This window comes from Anomalospiza imberbis, chromosome 2 (assembly GCF_031753505.1).
Source record: "Anomalospiza imberbis isolate Cuckoo-Finch-1a 21T00152 chromosome 2, ASM3175350v1, whole genome shotgun sequence".
Taxonomy (NCBI): domain Eukaryota; kingdom Metazoa; phylum Chordata; class Aves; order Passeriformes; family Viduidae; genus Anomalospiza; species Anomalospiza imberbis.
In genome coordinates this window covers 67,297,405-67,316,480 of record NC_089682.1, presented here as the reverse complement: position 1 = coordinate 67,316,480, position 19,076 = coordinate 67,297,405, and the positions used below count along the sequence as shown (strand labels likewise).

General features: G+C 41.5%; 1 protein-coding gene across 8 annotated transcripts in view; it reads left to right on the top strand.

Annotated features, from left to right (window-relative positions):
* Window positions 1-19,076, top strand: part of FAT3 (FAT atypical cadherin 3) — a 398,878-nt gene that overhangs the window by 365,051 nt on the left and 14,751 nt on the right. For all 8 annotated transcript variants that reach the window (XM_068181534.1, XM_068181539.1, XM_068181536.1 and 5 more), the window contains 3 exons: window positions 5,733-6,201; window positions 15,491-15,644; window positions 17,156-17,811. In XM_068181534.1, coding sequence (XP_068037635.1) covers window positions 5,733-6,201; window positions 15,491-15,644; window positions 17,156-17,811 — 1,279 coding nt within the window. The remainder of the gene's footprint in view (window positions 1-5,732; window positions 6,202-15,490; window positions 15,645-17,155; window positions 17,812-19,076) is intronic.

The window sequence follows — 19,076 nt, the reverse complement described above, 5'->3', positions numbered from 1 at the left end:
TTACCTTCTCAAAGCCTCTTGCTGAGCTTTTCAGTAGGGCAGGATCCTTTTCCCAGGTCTGGCACTGGGCTTCTGCATGCATGGGCTTTAAAGAAACCAAAATCATTACATTCAGCAGTTTTGTTTTTTTTTAAGAAATGGTGTCACTTAAAAGATCAGTAATTGTCAGAGTTCCATTTGTGAAGGTCTTTGAACCAAGGAATATCAGGCTATGTTCTCAAAAAACGTGCTCTGTGGCAGACAAATGGCATCATGCTAAAGGGATTCAGCCCTGTCAGGTCTCTTCAGGGCATGGCAGCTGGGTCATGGACTGCACTGTGGGGATCCCTGACTCAGGTGTTTTCAAGGAAGTTATGCTTAGACTTTCCAAACACACATTTTTTTAATTTGTAAACCAGAGGTAAGGCTTCCTTTAACCAGGTACATATGTTGGGAGGTAGGGAGGCACTCAGAAATGAGGCCATTAAGCAGATTAATTAGAGGTCTATAAATGTGAAGTTGTTATCATTTGAGCATTGCTTTCAATTAAATTAAACATGAGGAGAAGCTTTCCAAATAGAGGATAAAGGATGAAATCCTGTGTTCTTTTGAGCATTCTGGCATCACTCCAGCAAAGCACTTATTCACTTGCTTAACTTCCTGTATGTGAAACCAATTGGAACTATTCACATACCTTAATTTTAAGCATCTACTTAAGTATCTGCTGGATTAGCTCCAGAGGGCCCAGCACCATCACTGAGCTTCAAATAAAGGCAGAGGTGGAAGAAATTTAGACATACAAGGTATGAACCCGTGGGAAGACAGGCAGAAACACCTGTGCTCTTGGGGCACAGAGTGGCATTGATTGTTTTGAAGCAAGTCTCTGCCATTGCAGTCTGTTTAAACATTAATGCTGCAATATGCTTTCTGGTGCTTAAATGGCCAGCTTAATTTTGGAAGCTCATACATTTGTGATAACTGCAGGGATGGAAATATTTCATAATCCTGAGACAGTGTCCTTCCTGGATGAATAATCAATTCCATAGAGCAAACTGCTTGTCTACTACTTTGCTGAAAGCCTACCAGCTACACTGTATTGATAGAATAAAATAAGGGTCTTATTTATTCAGCTGTTTCAAATAAAGCAACTCATCCATTGATTTTGAGAGGTTGGCCCTTTTCTTTTTTTTTCTGGTTGCATGCTCTTGCTTTTAAAACAATTGGAGCAAAATGAGATGCAGGTCAATGTTGGCTTTTTTTCCTTAGGAAAGATTGCATGTCCCAAGACCAGTACCACCCTTTCCTTTTTGCCTATGTAGCAGCTAATCCAGAAAAGTAAGATTTAACCATTTAAAGCATTACAAGGCCAGTGCAGAAGAAAATTCCCCAGTGAGTATAATGGAGATTCATCTTGTTTTGTGAAATTTTAAGGATTAAAAATAGGTAAAGAAAGACTTTCCCATCATGCCATAAATATAGCAGCTAAATGATAAAAGGCAAGCATATGTTCTTCTGTCCAGGCAGTTAATGCGAAACTTTGCATGGTTTACTTAAGTGTGTATTACACATTTTAATGCATTACTGCTGCATGGCTTATGCTGGATAGGACTGAAGTTTGGATATGATCCCAGCTGTGGCTGGAGTTGAAACGAGTAATGTTTTAATTAAATACACCGTTTTACACAAACAAACCTGAAATGCAATTCAGCTAATGAAATATTTCCCCAGATAGATTAGGAGGCAGCATGCTGTATCCATGGTGTTTGACTGCAGATGGACTGTGTGAGCTGGAGGTGGTCTCAGAAGAACCATTTGATCATTTTATTACCTATGTTGATACACAAATATGGATGTTAGCCAAACATCTTAGCCAGACTAATATTCTAATATAATTTACAGTATGTGTTTGGCTCCATTCTGCCCATTGAATGAAATTGTTGAAATGTAACAGATTGCATCAGCTCTTGGAGTCTTCACTGTTCTTTTAACTTCTCTACAGGTGAGGAATCTTGTGGCATATATGCTTAAGTGTACATTAATCTCCCTGTCATAGTTGTTATAACTGAGACTGTAACTAAACCCTGAGCCTAGAAAGCTCTGGGAGGAGGAAGCTTTGTGGGAATTTTCTGCCCAGCTAGGATGAAGCAGTATCTCTCTGCTTTCATGGTATAGAGGGTCCTGCTGGTGCCATGGGCTGCACTGGTGAGGGGTTGCAAAGTTTGCATATCTTTGCTGTGAGATGGAGTAACTCAGGCTTTCTGCAGTGTTGCACTACATAGATGAATAAAAAAAGCAGCACCACACATTTAGTGCTGGACTGACAGTCTGATGCTACCAGCTCTCAACCAGACCAACCATGCCACTGAAGTTGTTGTCTTGATAACTGCTAAGCCTGGATAAGACTCTGGGTATTCATTGGATGCCCATATTTTTTCCTTGAATGTCCTTCAGTTAGCCTTAAGTTCAGCTTTTCTTGGTACCAATGTCCAGGCTGTAATCAAAGAACCCCCTCGGAGGACTGAGCAGTGACTCTGACAAGGAATCACAGGGATTAATTGCTGAGTGATTACCAGGGATTAATTGCTGAGTGATGGTTGAATTCTCTGTGCTTAGGAGTGGGGACAGCAATTTTACCTGTCAGGTGGAAAAACCTTCTCCTCCCTGCCTGGCCAGTCCAGCTTCTAAGTACTCAAGAGGGGAGCCATTTGCAGCATCTGCTCCTTGCCAGCTCTTCCTGTTCTCCCTACTCCTCCTCGAGGTCCATCAGGGGAAAATACTTCCTCCCAGCCCCTCTACAGCAAGGCCTGTGACCATCTGATTAATGAAAGTGCTTTTATGGTCCCATTGCTAGGGGTATCTGGGCATGTCACAGAGTCTTTAATGTATGTATCTGTAAAGCAGTGGTGTGAGGTAGGGAAATTACATTACCCCTCTTTTACTGATGGAGACCTGAAACTAATGGCTTGCTTGAGATCTCAGAGGAAGAATGTTGCAGAGTGTGGATTCCCATGCAGATCTGTCATGTCTTAGGCTAGTACTGTAAGCATTAGACCATCCTTTCCATCTTTCACTCTAGCTAGAGGTTACTCGTGTTTCTTCAATAACAGGAAGGAAACTTAACCCTTCAGACAATATATATTTACTGTGTATGTCAGATCATCTGCTGGTAAAAAGAAGTAAAAGTGGATGAGAAAGATGTATAAAACATATTTTAATGGCAAATCTTTTAGATCATAGTTTCCTGTATACAAATGGTGTAATACTTATCCCAGGTGCTCAAATGTGGTGTTGTATTTATAAAGATAATTGGAAAAACATGTTCTGTGAGTAAGAGGAATAGACATGAAGGCAGTAGGTCCTTCAGGACATAAGTAGTCATAGGGGAGGTATATGTATATTCTACACAATCAGTAGAAGAGTTTCCATAGGAAAAAGCCTTTTGAGTAAGCAGCAAGGTATCTGCTTATCCAGTGATGGTTGTTTTTCAAAGTGTAATATGTCGGCATGCATTTTTCTGTTTGATTTGTATTCCTGGTGAGACAGACCACACTTTCTGAGCAGCACCTTCAATGTTTATGGACTGTTTTGTTGCAAAGGGAGGAAAGAAACTATTGCTCCATCTCTGGAGAGAAAAAATTCTCTGCTTATCAGGGCATCTTGTTTACCAAGATTCCTCCGGAGAATATGCTTTAACAGACCCAATTTCAATCTACAGAAACTGTTTACAGCTGAGTTTTGAGTCCTTTAAGAAAATGTTTTTTAATGAAAAATGATCCAGACTCATTATTCTATCCATCCATTAGCCTTATTTGATTGAGCTGTAGGAGTATCAAGCAATCCCTTAAGCACATATTACAGTCATAGATGTGATTTCTTCTCAGTTTCATTACATCCCACAGATCAGAGACTGCAAAACATCTCGTTGTTCATAGCAGGGACTAATTCTAGCTCCTTCCCTTGGCTCCTTCTATGTGTATTCATTCCTCTACACCCCCTCACACTATGCAAAGTGGGCAGCTGGCATCTGTAGGGAGCTTGCCCCATGCTTAGCACCTCTGTGTCCATGCTACCAAGCAATCACCGAGCAGAGGACTGGTGTGGTTTATCCCCAGATTGCTCTGTGTGTTTTGGCTTGAGGTCCATTTCAGAGTCAGCCAGTCAAGAAACCAAGGATTTGCAAAGGAGAAGGAGATCCAGAGATCTACAGATCTCAAGATTTTACCTTTAGCTTTTCCCTGGGTAGTTTTGTCAACCTCCAAGGACATAAAATGCTGATAATGGCATGACAGCACAGTCTGCTCCTATAGATTAACACTTTCCTGTTCACCTTCAAGCCACATCAGGGAACCTGTCTGAGAAGAGTTTGAGCACACAGTCACATGCCAAGGGATGTCTTCATCTAACATGACTGTTAATGCTAGAAATGGCTAAAAATGGTCAAAGGCAGATGGACATTGCAGCATCCTCACATCTGCATTTGCCATTCCAATTCAGCAAGCCACCAAAGCTGTATGGGGTTCTTGTACTGACAGCTGTGGAAACTCTGCTCTCACTGTGGGGAGCAGTCAGTCTCTGTAACAGATACCCGAGTGAGAGGACAATGTGAGCTGCCTGGAAGGATGAAAAATGACACAGCACCTGAACTTTGCAGGGGGATAAATAATGGGACAGAACTGTCTTCAAATGGGGTTTGCAGAAATAAATACTTCCTAGAGCATGACATAAAAGTAAAATACTTGGAAGAGCTTTCAGAGAACTTGAATCCAATTAATGTGTCATAAGAAATTATTTCCAACCTTGTCAGCCATTTTAAACTTAAATGCCATCTGTTAGAGAAACCTAAAATCTTTGGGTAAACTGCTAATCAGGAAAGCAGCACTTCATATCCATTCCCTCACTCTGCACTTTGCCTGCCCCAGCAGGGTAGCACAGATTTTCTCTTTATGAGGACTTGGGATGGGTGAGGGAGAGGAGGGAGAGTGAGAAATCCCCTACAACCTCTCTAAATCCATGAGTCCAGCATAAATATTAGGAAAGAAAGAAAAGTAAGACCCATCTTGTGTCATCTGTGAGGTATACACAGAGCAGGTTGTGTTGCATCTTTGGGAAATAACTGACTTTTGGTCAACGAGTATCTTACTGTTTAATTAGTGATGCTGAACTTAGGATGTTTAGGGGCAAATCTGCACCTTGTTGAGAGCTCCTTAAAGTTACAGAAGCACAGGATGTCTGCATGAGCAGAGTACCCAACATCACCAGCTGAAAGTGTGGCCATTGACTTTGCCACAAGCCTTTCAAACACTAAGAGGTGATCCTCTGCCCTGGCCATTCTTCTGAAAACATCAGCCACTGGGAAGAGAATCACAGCTCTTGGACTTGCTGAGAGAGACACAGCTGTTAGACAGCAGAGCCAAGAGCAGAACAAGGGTCCTCAAGTCCATATCCTGTTAAGTAAAACGTATAATTATCCAGGTTTTCACCTGTGTTCTGCACCCATATGATTTTCTGTATTTTTAGTTTTCCTGCAGTAATTGGCTTTGGGCAAATTTGAAGTAAGCTGATATTTTCCACCTTATATTTTTTTGCTCATGATAAAGGCACAGCTTTTTGCTGTTTTAGTGTCATGTAGGAGAGCAGATTTAACAGTGTGCAGAGACTGTCTAGAAGTTCTCTGTGCTTCCAGATTCTCTGTGAGAGCATATTATGAGACAGCTGAGCGCCTGAAGCAGTTTGATTTCTGTTTTCTCCTGCAGATTGTCGATGGCAAACTCTGGTTCCAGTTGGATTGTGGAAGCGGCCCAGGAATCCTGGGAATTTCTGGAAGGGCCGTTAATGATGGAAGCTGGCATTCGGTCTTCCTGGAGCTGAACCGCAATTTCACGAGCTTGTCCCTGGACGACAGCTACGTGGAGCGCCGCAAAGCCCCCCTCTACTTCCAGACGCTCAGCACAGATAGCTCCGTCTACTTTGGCGCCCAGGTCCAAGTGGATAACGTCCGCAGCCTGACTGACAAGAGGACAACGCAGGTCCTGAGCGGCTTCCAGGGCTGCCTGGACTCAGTAGTCCTAAATAACAACGAGCTGCCACTCCAGAACAAGCGCAGCAGCTTCGCAGAAGTGGTTGGCCTGACAGAATTGAAGCTCGGCTGCGTCCTGTATCCCGATGCCTGTGAGAGACACCCCTGCCAGAACGGCGGCACCTGTACTGCCGTGCCATCTGGTGGTAAATGTTTTCATTACTTTATGGGCTTCCCCCTCCCAGTTTTCCTCTGTAATTTATTGCCAGAGATGGTTTAATGCAGCAACATGCTTGAAAAATCTCATGAACTCTATAAAACTCTGATAGGTATTGCAAATTGGGTAAAAGCTGTTTGCTCTATAAATAACAGTGAAATGGTTCCCCTTCTTATTGCATTAGTGTTCCAGGAGGAAATTGATTTATTGGCTGTTAGTATAATCCTATTTCTATAGAAACCAATAGAATTACAATTACTGTAATGTTCAGCTGGATTTTTCAGAATCCATTTACAGCATCCTTACAGCATTGAGGGCTGTACACAAAGATGGTGATTTGAAATGTCCGTCACAGATGTAACTGCAGTATTGCCTTACTCTGTTTCCGAAGCTGTCACAAATAATTACTGAGCTGTCCACAAACACCTTAGTCCTTTTGGAAGTGAGTAATTTCATTACATGTCTGCATGGAAAATAGCAAGTTGGGCTCATTATAAACCCCCCTGAACTATATTTTACAGCTTTCTCGGAGGCCTGAGTGCTCTAAGGTCTAAGTAATACTATCCAAATTTTATAGGGCATTGATTTAGACTGTGCTTGTGTTGGAGTTTCCTATCCAGTGGTTATGTGGTGGTTTGTGTCATTTGATACCAGTGACTTACTGCAGTGCACAAGTTACCAGAACAGTCAGCATGTTAGCAGGATTGCAAATGGCACACATGTAAAGCATTGCCTCTTGGGCAGTTCTCTTTCTGCAGTGTAGGAGTTTCCCTTCCAATTCCCCATACTGTGTTAGCATGCAGCATTGCACTCCTTTCCTGGCAGAATAAAACTTCCTCTGAAGAGGAGGTTGCTCAACAGAGAGGTTTTCTGCAAGTTCAGTGCTTTCCCTCCACTTACTGTCAGTGAGTTTTGGTCATAGTTCTCTAGGGAAGTTCCTGCCTAAACTCTTATTTTATGGAGCATTTAACCACTGTCCCAGGGCTTTCTGCTTTAATGTGTCCATGCAATTCCCTTGTACCCATAGTTATTATTTCTGTTTTTCATTAGTTTAAGCCTGACTCTCATATTTCCTTTCTGAGTTCCCTTCACCACACAGATTTTTTTAGGTCTAAACTTCAGATTTGTTCAAGGTTGACATGTGGTAAGATCTGAACAAAACTGTGATAAGTTTCTCAGTTGGATAGCCCCACTCTTATAAAGTAAGTCCTAAAAATGTGGATTTGTCCATGCTGGGCTGTCTCAGCTAGCATCCCCTCTGGATCTTTGGCTTTGATTCAGCCAACTCTTCTCCCGTGCTATCACAAATGAAGCATCAGGGATGCTATCAACTTTGCTGTTGCTGGAAAGGAATGAGAAGACAGTTAGAAGGAATGAAGCACAGCCCTGGCAATCCAGCATGTGTTGTGGGACATGAGGAGAAATGTTGCTGCTCATGTGTTTGTCCTTAAGGGTCTTTATTTACCAAGGGCAGGAGAGAAAAGGAGGGCTGCACAACAAGGGCAAAAGAAAATAATTCTGAGACAGAAGGATGCTGCAGCCACTGGAAGAATTGCTAAGCATGATTATTGAATTTCCTAGGAAATATGGCTGTAGTATGTACGGGAACGTATGTATGAGGGCTTTGATTCAGAGTCCCTACTTAATAAATGAGGTTAACCATTCACCTCACATCCTAGGAAGCATAAGAACAGTTCCTTCTATTGATTTTATTTGAGTCTATTTACAGTATTGCTCAGCAATCTCATGATGAGTAAATTGAAACCTTTCTAACGGAACTCTTACAGTAATTCTTTTTTTTCCCAGCACCATGTTGCATGCCAATTAAAACTGAGGGAAGACACGGGATAAGGGAGAAACAAGCAGCCCTGAAGTTTGGACCCATCTTATTACTGGGATGGCAAATATAATTTTCACATCAACAAAATTTGCTGCTGGAAGGCAGTCACAGAACTGATTTAACTTGCCTGTGTTCCTGCCTCGGCGAGGGGCATGTGCCCTGCAGGGATGTTTTGGCTGCCTGCCGTCAAAAAATCTGTTTGCTGTTTTTACTGTCTCAGCAGTGTGTGTAAATAAAGGATTGTTATAAAGCCATAATTCCAGTGCAGTGGGCACTGACTGTATGTCAGTGGTTCTACAGCCCAGCCCTTAAGGAGAAAGCATGGGCATTTTTGCTTCCACTAGGCAAAGCAGTTCTGTTGTTAGTGTCCTCCAAATGCTGAAAGGCCACATAATTAAATTCTAAGAGTCCAACAGCATTGCAAGTCTTAGTTGTAGACACACAAATTGCAATGTGCTTTTAAGAACCATCAACCATTGCACTTGCTGACATAGATGTTCGCAGCTGACTTCAATTTAAAACAGAAAAAAAAACTTCATTTTTAAAAGAATTTTCTTAATAATGAAAATGGCAGCTTTTTTCTTGTTTGGTGAGGGGAAGAATGCAAAAATGTACCATGCAAAAGTCCTTTTCGCAATCACAGGGCATTCAGTAGCATCAGAATCTCTTGACTAATATTTTCTATGATATCCTCCTTTTTCAGATTTTGGAGAATACTGTTCCTTTTCCTAAACAGACAGTAGTTGGCATAAGATTTGTTTTAATAAATAAACCCTCTAGTTCAAATTTTACAAAGCAGATTTCATATACTGTTAGCATCCTTGTAGTTATGGACAACCTACTGTGCTTTACGAGAAAATTAGGAGAAAGAAAAAGAAAGCTGAGATTGATAGCTAACTTAAGAAGAAAACAGTCAAGCAAAGGTTACCCAACATTATAACATGAAAGAGTTGCTGGCTACATACCAGAAGTCAAAGAGGCCATGTCTAATTTGCATATGATTTGCATAAATTGAGCATCTATGACACAAACCTCTCTATCAGTGTTCCTGCTATAGAGAATCTAAGATTCTCTATTCTATCTCTGTTCCTGAAATCTTTCTTTCAGTAGAAATGCCTACTGCCCTGTTCACCATTAATAAAAAGTTGCCTCAATTGCCTTTCACTTCATCCTGTGATTATGGGAATAGGGTCATACCACGGCCCTGTTTGGGGAAGTGCTCTGTGTGCACTAGGAGTGTGTCTGTGCCACTGCTGTTAGGGTTTGGATGGATACATTCCCAGCAGCTTCACAGCACCTGGTGCAGGGCAGGGCTGTGCCTAGGCTGCACAGAGCTCAGGACTCAGCACAGAGGTGTTGCCCCAAAGCAGGGCTGGCACAGGGCTAAGCTGACCCACAGTGGCTCTTTCTGCCTGACTTCTCTGCATATGGAACAGAGCAGAATGTGGATCTCAGCCTGTATGAGTGAGCACAGACAGCTCAGATGGGAACTCCAAGAGTATAGAAAAGCCTCTCTGCTTTCAAAATCTGGTTTCTGAGCCAGCAGAAAACAACCATGAAACAACAGCAGAAAACAACCAGCAGAAAACAACAATGACATGAATCTCTTCTTGCTCTCAGGCAACAGTGTTGGCCAAGCGATGTCAGTGGTACAAGAGGGGGGACTGCATGTCCAGAGACCCCATGGGTAGATCCAATGCATGATTAAATAGAGTTTGGCAGAGAGGAATCCACTCACTGGATCTGACAGCTCAAGAGACTCATAGCAGAAAGAGACATACTCAGTCTTATGACAATTTTCTTGGGAGACAGTGGAAACCACAGCCCTGAAGTACAGGCCACATTCTTCCAGACTTTTCACTCTCTATCCATAACTATGGGTCAGTAAAGCTATTTTTAAAGAAAGTTAGCATTTTGAAACCTGATGAACAGCATGACTTTCAGAAACAGCTTGGGTCTTTGAACTGAAATTTGCCAAGAAAACTCAACCAAGTGTTTAAAGTGCGGTTAAGCTATAAGCTGCTGAATATGAGGTCTCAAAATGGGAAATGTCACACAACCTTAATAATAGTGTGGCACTTCGAGGGCTGCCAATAGTAAATGTATGTTTATCTGCATGAGTAACAGTATGAGCAATCTGAGCAATAGAAAGCTTTACTGTAATCGAATGCAAAGAGTGCATCAAGGTTTTCAACCACAGAGAGAAACCTCAAGCTTGTAAAGCCTGCAATTATAAGTATAGTTACTTCCTTTTAATTTGATCAGTCCTATATACATCTGGCTTTGATTAAAGTAAATGGCTTATATGAGTAGGCGATTTTATTTGAACATGAAGCATTTTAGCGGAAATATTTACTGAGTCAAGGATTGTGGGCAGAGTCTGGGGACATAAAGTCATTTTGCTTTCCCCACTCTTCACTTTTCTTCTGTTCTTTTTTCTTTTTTTTTTTTTTTCATGAACAGAGCTAAAATCCAAAGGGAGGGCACTTGGGTGGTGGGTTTAATACATGCTTTAAATGCTGTTGGCAGCATTACTCACAGCTAGTTTCAAGGATCAGAGAGTTGATAAAAAAGAAATAAGGAAAAAATTAGTGTAATAATACCACAGAACTGGCCTGGTCTTATTAATATTCTTGATCTTGCTTTTTCACACACCCAGCATACTGTGATGTGAGTACAACAAATGCACATCAATTATTTTTTTTAAGCTTTTTTAGAAATTCTAGGGGTGTTTAAGCTTTTTAATATCTAGTGAATATAGGCATCTGTTCTTGAATTCCCATGTAAAAGCATGTACATGCCAATCTTCCCAGAAAGCACTGGTTCAGCAAAGACTGAGGTTTATTTTCATACCAACAAGTGGCAGCAGGCAATGATCTGTTTGAAGACAGATAAGTTAAATCTGGAGTGGCAGGACTCTGTATGGCTGGAGAACACACACTGCTTGAAGGTGGCCTGGTTTGGCTATAGACGTACCAAAGTACAAATGCTGGGAGAGGTCCTCTTCACCTTCAGTAGTTCTCATCAGTTAACTTGGTGTGTGATACTGTGTGGTCAATGCCAAGGGCAGGGCTGTTTCTGGACATCGAATTTGTCAGGTCTAGCTGCACAGCAGGGAGAGAAACTACACAGAGAGACAAATGGAAAGGCCAAAGCATGTTACAGATAAAAGCCAGCCTGTCTTGCATGGGATAGATAGAAACAGGAGCATACACATGTTCCAAAAAAAAAAAAAAAAAAAAAAAAAAAAAAAAAAAATTGGCAGCAGTTTGGAGCATCCTCTTTAATAAAGCCAAGTAAACCTTGGGATAGACAGACAGTCAGATGCTCAGGCTGGGAATGCTACCAGCAGAGATGTTCGCTACATAATGACACCCCATCTGCTGATGGCACCGTGCCTGCCTTGTGCTGCTGCCTCTGCTTCTTAAGTGCCAAACAAACACAGGTATAGGCAGGGAGCCTGTGCAGTGTCCTGTCTTACTGCATGTTGCTCTTCAGTAAGGTCTGGGGTGAAAAACACCTTTTCCTTTGGGTAGGGATATGCCAAGAGAGCAGTAAGAGCAGCTGTTTGAGTCACAGCAAGAAGGTGAGGTTTAACTATGTAGAGGGGACTCAGACTGATGAAGAAGCATGAGAGAAGCCGTATAAAACAACCAATAAGCCCAAGACAATGTGTAGACCTATGTCTACATAATGTTTCAGGTCATGAATGATGTTTGATGCAACTCTCGTGATCATTATCTCTCCCTGGGCTTCACTTCCCACGGTGGAGAGGCAAGGTCTTAGAGGACAGGACTAGGCTGAATTGGAAGACAGCTAGCCCCAAAGCCCTGAGCTGCACACTCTGAGGGTCCTCAGCATCAGCTGTTGGCTCTACAGACCCACTGCTGCTGCTCTGCAGGACTTGTTAATGTAGATCCAGCCTAAAAAAGCTGTATTGTTGTTCATAGCTTGTTGCTCTTAGATCAGCTGTTAGTGCATGCTGCTATGGCACATGCTGAGAATGTTGTGGTCCCACACTAGAAGCTTTTCAGAGGTGTTTTACAGAGCTTCCTGTCTTTTTCCACTGATTCCCTCTGAAGAAATACAGTGGTGACATCACAAAATTTGCCTTGGAGAGCACAGATCAACATTTCTAGGAATTAAATATTCATTAATCTTGGAGGAAGCTCAGATGGACTGTATGATTTTAAATGCTGATGAATTTCTAAAACTTCAGTATTTTCATTGTTAACAGGATCAAGCCCTACATTATTTAAAAGAGATTTTTCATCCCTTGCTGAGAGGACAGGACACTGAGCCTTTTCTCATCCTTGAATGTGAGAGGTTTGCTTGTTATTCTTGTTCTAAACTGGAGGGAAGAAATGAATGGTACATTAGCAGGATATTAAATGAAAAATGTAATAAAATTCCTTTACTGGACCCAAGATGCACTCCCAACCAGAGGGGCTTTCATCACAATTTGCCTTTGTCCACAGTCATATGGCTAAAATATGCAGTAGCCAGCAAAATTACAGCCTCTGCTGGGAGGTTTGGAGAAGGTTTGAAAGGTCTGGCAGGTCTTCTGGCTGAGTGCTATATGCTGTCTACTGAGCCATCATATCAGCTCTTCTCTTCCCTACTCCATGAATTTTGACATATGCTTTGCTGTGTTGGAGACCTCCCGGGTGAATTCTCTGCAGCTCTGAGCAAGTGTGTCACGGAAAAGTTCTGTGTCTTTTGCCAGTGGATTGGACTTGGCAGGTGTATGGCAGTGAATCCAATGAGAGGAAACACCAGTGATAAATATGGTAATTTAATACTGTCTTGTCTTAGTGCCTTCTTGATTTTTAACTTTGATCCTTAGACTTAGAATCTGTAATGAATACTGTAGTCTTCTAATACCTGATGTGTGATCCACCATCATTAAATCAAATTGTGTGAAAAATGTAGGCTTTCAGAAGCAGATTTTTATTTTGGTCCTATTCATACACTGCTGAACAGGACTCTGACCCATCTGGTGCATTCAGTTTCATCTCTTCTTAGTATAAAATGCATAATTCCATGTTTCTTTTATAGTTAGTGGTATAAATACATTTTTAATCAAATCAATACTTCTCAAGTTTTCTATAATGAACAAATGTAAACAGAATATGTTACAGAACTTAGAACTTAGCTGAAACGAACACAAGACATGAAAAGAAAGCGATTCAAAGGCTTTGTCTTACAAATGATTGGCACCTGAGAACTTTGTTAAAAAACAACAGAAACTTGGCTTTTAACACCACTTTAGAGTTATGGAGGTTCATAAAATATCAGATAACAAATAGAATAACATATATATTCTGCTGTTACATAAGGCAACAGAACTGATTATGAATAAAGTGGTTTATATTTGAATTGAACATTCTCCTTTTGCTTAAACTCATTGAGACTGTAAAAAAAATATAAAACATTAGTGTAAAATTTTGAACTATAGATGTCACTGTTCAGTCATAAAAAGGAAGCACTGATACAGCCTTATTTATTCACGCTGTGAATTCTACCTACAGTCACAGGTTTGTAGTTCTTCAGACCCAGATCACTATAGGTCCAGAAAGCTGTTCATATTGTCTGAGTGAGATCTTTTTAAGGCACAAAAAGAAATAAGCCCATCTTGCTGATGCTGACTAAACATGTTTTTTGGGAAGACCAGAAGTTGAATAATTTGTCTTCTTAACTCTGTAACATTGGAAAGATCAGTGTGTCTGTCTCCCTTCTTGTAGCAGAACAATGAAACAGCATGATATTTGAGTATCTATTTCATTTATATTCAATTAAATAGTATTGGACTCTTGACTGAGTATGCCAGCAAGTCTGGTTCCAAGTTTATTCTCTAAAGCTTGTCCTCCTGAAAGAATTCAATTAGAGTAGCTGAACAAGGCAAATTGAACCATATAGGACATAAAACATGTGGGAGTCTTGATGCAGGATTGTTTTCCTTATGCCTCCACTGGGTTTTTCTATACTGTTTCCATGAATTCTTTTCCTTGTAACTGTGCTGGAAATTCCTGCCGTGTTTGCAGAAAGAGTAACTTTAAAAACAAATATTTGGTTTTTTTTCCAGATGTATAGATATAGAAAGTTTTTAAAAATTTAAAAGGCTCACCACTGAGAGATGGTATTTCCACTACATCAGCTTGATTGCCAATAATTTTGACACTGAATTGAGTTGCACTCAACCATTTCAGCTCTAACTGCAGCTGTATTAATGGCAGGAAGGTTCATTGTTTTAGTTCCTTAATATGCTATATTCAGTAGGTATGTGAACCCCATAACTGGAGCTTGAACCTTGCCTACACATCTGTTTAGGACATTTGGATTATATAAGGAACTTTTTAAAAGATCAGCCTGAGTTTTTTTACATATGTCCAGGAAAATTTTGCTGGTTCAACAGCTCTAACTTAGGAGTCTTCCACTTCCAGGGACTGTCTTGGCCATCTCATGGCTTTCACAGCCTACGTGTTCCATGTTCTTTTCAAATGAAAAAGCAGTCAAATTTCTATATCCAGTTCACAACTTTAAGAGATGCGCTGCCTCACTGGATTTCTTTGTGACCTTAAATAAAGATTTTATTATTGGCACTGTGCTATATGAACTCACAAGGAGAGAAAAAGAAAAGAGAGATTTGTCATTTGATAGTTGGCAGGGTGAACTGATGTGTTTAAAACCTTTTTTTTTTTTTTAATTTGATGTTGCCTCTGTGTTGGCAAAAATCAAAGAAATGGGACTTCAGTCCCCAACAGAGTCCCCTCCCCACATGACTGTTGCTATGTCTGATGAATTGCAGTGAGTGATTAATCAGAATTTGATAACACACACTGAACATAATCAGCTCTGATTAGGGCTGGTATTGCCCAGGTCAGCTGGTATTTTGAAGTTTATAGTTTCTGCCTTGATGATGCACTTTATAAAACTGGTGTTTTATTACTGTCACATCCCCATTGTGTTGTCCTTTTAAAGGGCAGAGATGGAAAAGCTCTCAGCTGATGTATTTGTTCATCGGTGAAGCCCCAAAAGGAGAGTAGACTGCCTCTATCAGCAAACATTTTGAAAAAGTTGGGAAATAATCCTTGATCTAGAATATTTCTTGTTAACTTTCTTAAAAGATGTTCACAAATTACATTTATTCATTGCAATTAGGATGGTGTGGGCTGCAGCCTCTGGTTGTAGACATGAGCTCTGATTGTCTGGGCATCTCAGATTGACAGACTCTTCACTAGCATTAGTGTGGACCACATGGACAGACCAGAATGAGTGTAAACATCCCCTTGCCCCCACAATACAATTTATTTTTTGTAAATAAATAAATTGTGTAATAATTTGGCTGCTGTGTAAAGCAGCCAAATGGGTCCTCTCGCTTTTAGACGTACTCAGTGGTAGGAGTCTAATTTGCATCTCTCTGTCCCTCACCTCCCAGGGTACCATTGCAATTGCCTCTCCCAGTTTACAGGAAGGAATTGTGAGTCAGAGATCACAGCCTGCTTCCCAAATCCTTGCCGGAATGGAGGCTCATGTGATCCCATCGGCAATGCTTTCATCTGCAACTGCAAAAATGGCCTGACAGGAGTAACGTAAGTGTCTCTCCTCAGGTGGGCAATGGGAGCTTTTTGACTCAGTGATGGTGGGCTTTTTGATCAGGCATTCTGTACCCAAAAGCTATGATTCAATCCCTGAGACTTGCATGCTGAGAAATGGTTTCTCTGAACTTCCCCTCCTAAGCTGTTGATTCAGGATGTTACCTCGAGACAGTTTTCACCTATCTAAGTGTTGCCAGCTTTTTGAACAATCTCGTAAAACCTGTGGAAGCTGCTCTGTAATCTTTGTTTTGAAAATGGATCAATTATTTAGTCACCTTAGCCCTGACATAAAAGGGTAATTTAATGCAGTCATTTTCTTAAATCCCTGCCTTGATCATAAACTTGGTGTAGAGACAGAAAATCCTGACCTGCTCATCAACATGCTTTTCCCCTCATCTGATTTGTCTACTGTTTGTACTTTTTCCTCTGTATTTTACTATCTCTTGTTCTTTCATATTCTCCTCTTTATGGTTCCTGTTCTTTTTTCCCCTGCCTATAATATTTGTTTGTTTTATCTCCCAGCCCAAACAATTTTACATAGTCAGTATGTCCTCTTCTCTCTTCTCTTCTCTTCTCTTCTCTTCTCTTCTCTTCTCTTCTCTTCTCTTCTCTTCTCTTCTCTTCTCTTCTCTTCTCTTCTCTTCTCTTCTCCTTCTCTTCTCTTCTCTTCTCTTCTCTTCTCTTCTCTTCTCTTCTCTTCTCTTCTCTTCTCTTCTCTTCTCTTCTCTCCTCTTCTCTTCTCTTCTCTTCTCTTCTCTTCTCTTCTCTTCTCTTCTCTTCTCTTCTCTTCTCTCCTCTCCTCTCCTCTCCTCTCCTCTCCTCTCCTCTCCTCTCCTCTCCTCTCCTCTCCTCTCCTCTCCTCTCCTCTCCTCTCCTCTCCTCTCCTCTCCTCTCCTCTCCTCTCCTCTCCTCTCCTCTCCTCTCCTCTCCTCTCCTCTCCTCTCCCCTCCTCTCCTCTCCTCTCCCCTCCTCTCCTCTCCTCTCCCCTCCCCTCCCCTCCCCTCCCCTCCCCTCCCCTCCCCTCCCCTCCCCTCCCCTCCCCTCCCCTCCCCTCTCTTCTCTCTTCAATAAATACTCTGATGTTTTTGCTATATTTTTTCTCAACTATCTTCTCCTTGAATCCTCCTCAAATACTTTGTATTGAAACCCATGGGGTAGTCCAAAAACAATATAAAAAAGCAGATTCTCTATTACATTCAGTAAGCCTCATTAGGATCAAGGTGCCTTTTCCTATCAGATGCATTATTTCCTTCTTGATATCTATCAGATGCTTTATACTATTATTTCTTTCTTGATATTTCCATTTTATTGTCTTTAAAAAACCAATGGAATAGCTGTAGAAAAGATTAAATGCCATTAAATAATATTATAATAATATAATAATTTGCAAAGTACCACAAGGTGCTAACTAATGGCACCACTTTGACAAGATAAGGCATCATGCACAACCTGGACTGCTTCTTAGATGTTCTCGAGATTCCAGACTCTCCTTTTCTTCTTTTAAGGTGTGAAGAAGACATCAACGAGTGTGAAAGAGAAGAATGTGAAAACGGTGGCTCCTGTGTCAACATCTTTGGTTCATTTCTGTGTAACTGCACCCCTGGCTATGTGGGTCAATACTGTGGTCTTCGTCCCGTGGTGGTTCCCAATATACAAGCTGGACATTCCTATGTTGGCAAGGAGGAGTTGATAGGAATAGCCGTGGTCCTGTTTGTCATATTTGTGTTAATCGTTCTTTTCATCATTTTTCGCAAGAAAGTTTTCAGGAAGAACTATTCCCGCAACAACATCACGCTCGTACAGGATCCAGCTACTGCAGCCCTGCTCAACAAGAGCAATGGCATCCAATTCAAGAACATCAGGAACAGTGGAGACAGCAGAAATATCTACCAAGAGGTTGGGCCTCCACAGGTGCCGGTGAGGCCAATGGCCTATACCCCGTGCTTCCAGAGTGACTCACGGAATAACCTGGACAAGATAGTGGATGGGCTCGGTGTGGAGCACCAGGAGATGACAACGTTTCATCCGGAGTCCCCTCGAATACTGACAGCCAGGAGAGGGGTGGTGGTGTGCAGTGTAGCTCCAAACCTGCCTGCTGTGTCTCCCTGTCGCTCCGACTGTGACTCCATCAGGAAGAGCACATGGGATGCTGGGACAGAAAGTAAGTAGCACTGCGTGCCAGTCTCGTTCTTCCCTGCCAGTGGTTAGGATGCAGCAGGTACAGTAGCACAGGTACTCTTAGTGCTCCAGCCTAATACATGTGAATTGTTACATTTCTCCAAGAAGTGATCTGGTTTAATTTTGAAAGGTTATAATTAAGCCAGGCATACAAGACTTCTCCTTCTGTGCATGAAGTATGACTAAAAGCATTTATTTCACTTGTTCAGAAAGCATATATGAGTAAGTGCTCTGAGCATTTTTTAGTGATACAATGCAATCATCTTTCTATTGGAAAAAAACAATTTGGGGCAGAATTCTCAAATATAAATTCTATTAGGTTCAGGCTGTTTGTTTCCCAAGGGAGTTAAAAATGTTTAAACTTTCTGCAAGAAGCAATCCTGTTTTACATCAGGGAGAAATGAACCAATATTCCCTACTTTCAGTGTCTGTGAAGTGAAGCAGAAAATCACATACGGCTTGATGTATAGGATCACCTTTTCAGGCCATTGCATTCCCCTTTGCTTTCAGTATCAGAGTCATCGTGGAATTTTCAATCCCCACACTTACCCTGTTTGTGCTCTGATGGTTCCTCACCTGATAACACAGCGCTCCCTCCATTCCTGAGTGAGTTGCTGGAGATGCAGCAAACTTCACATCTTCTGTCATGGCAGGAAATACCACTTTTCTGGGAAAGAGTTACAGCCCTGCATCATCTACCCTTGCAAGTCAGACCATGCCATATGGACTGGGACACGTTTGCTTCACAATATATGATTTTTTAAAAGATGTTTTCTCTTATTAGGGATTTTTCCTAATGCATCTTCCAGTACCTGTTGGAGGGGCCTTACAAGAAGGCTGGAGAGGGACAATTCACAAGGGCCTGTAGTGATGAATGGCCTTAAGCTGAAGAAGGGTAGGTTTAGATTAGCTATTAGGAAGAAATTCTTTACTGTGAGGGTGGTGAGGCACTGAAACAGGTTGCTCAGAGAAGGGATGGACATCCAATCCCTGGAAGTATTCAAGGCCAGATTGGATGGGGCTCTGAGCAAACTGGTCTAGTGAAATGTTTCCTGCCCATGGCAGGGAAATTGGAACCAATTGATCTTTAAGATCCCTTCCAGCTCAAAGCGTTCTATGATTCTATGATCTTCAACCCTGTTGCAACACAGCCTTAACCAAAACTGTCACCAGTCCTATAGCTGAAAGCAATAGGAACTGAGGAATAGAAAGAGGAATTTAGCAACAGGTCAAGAGGACAGCATCATG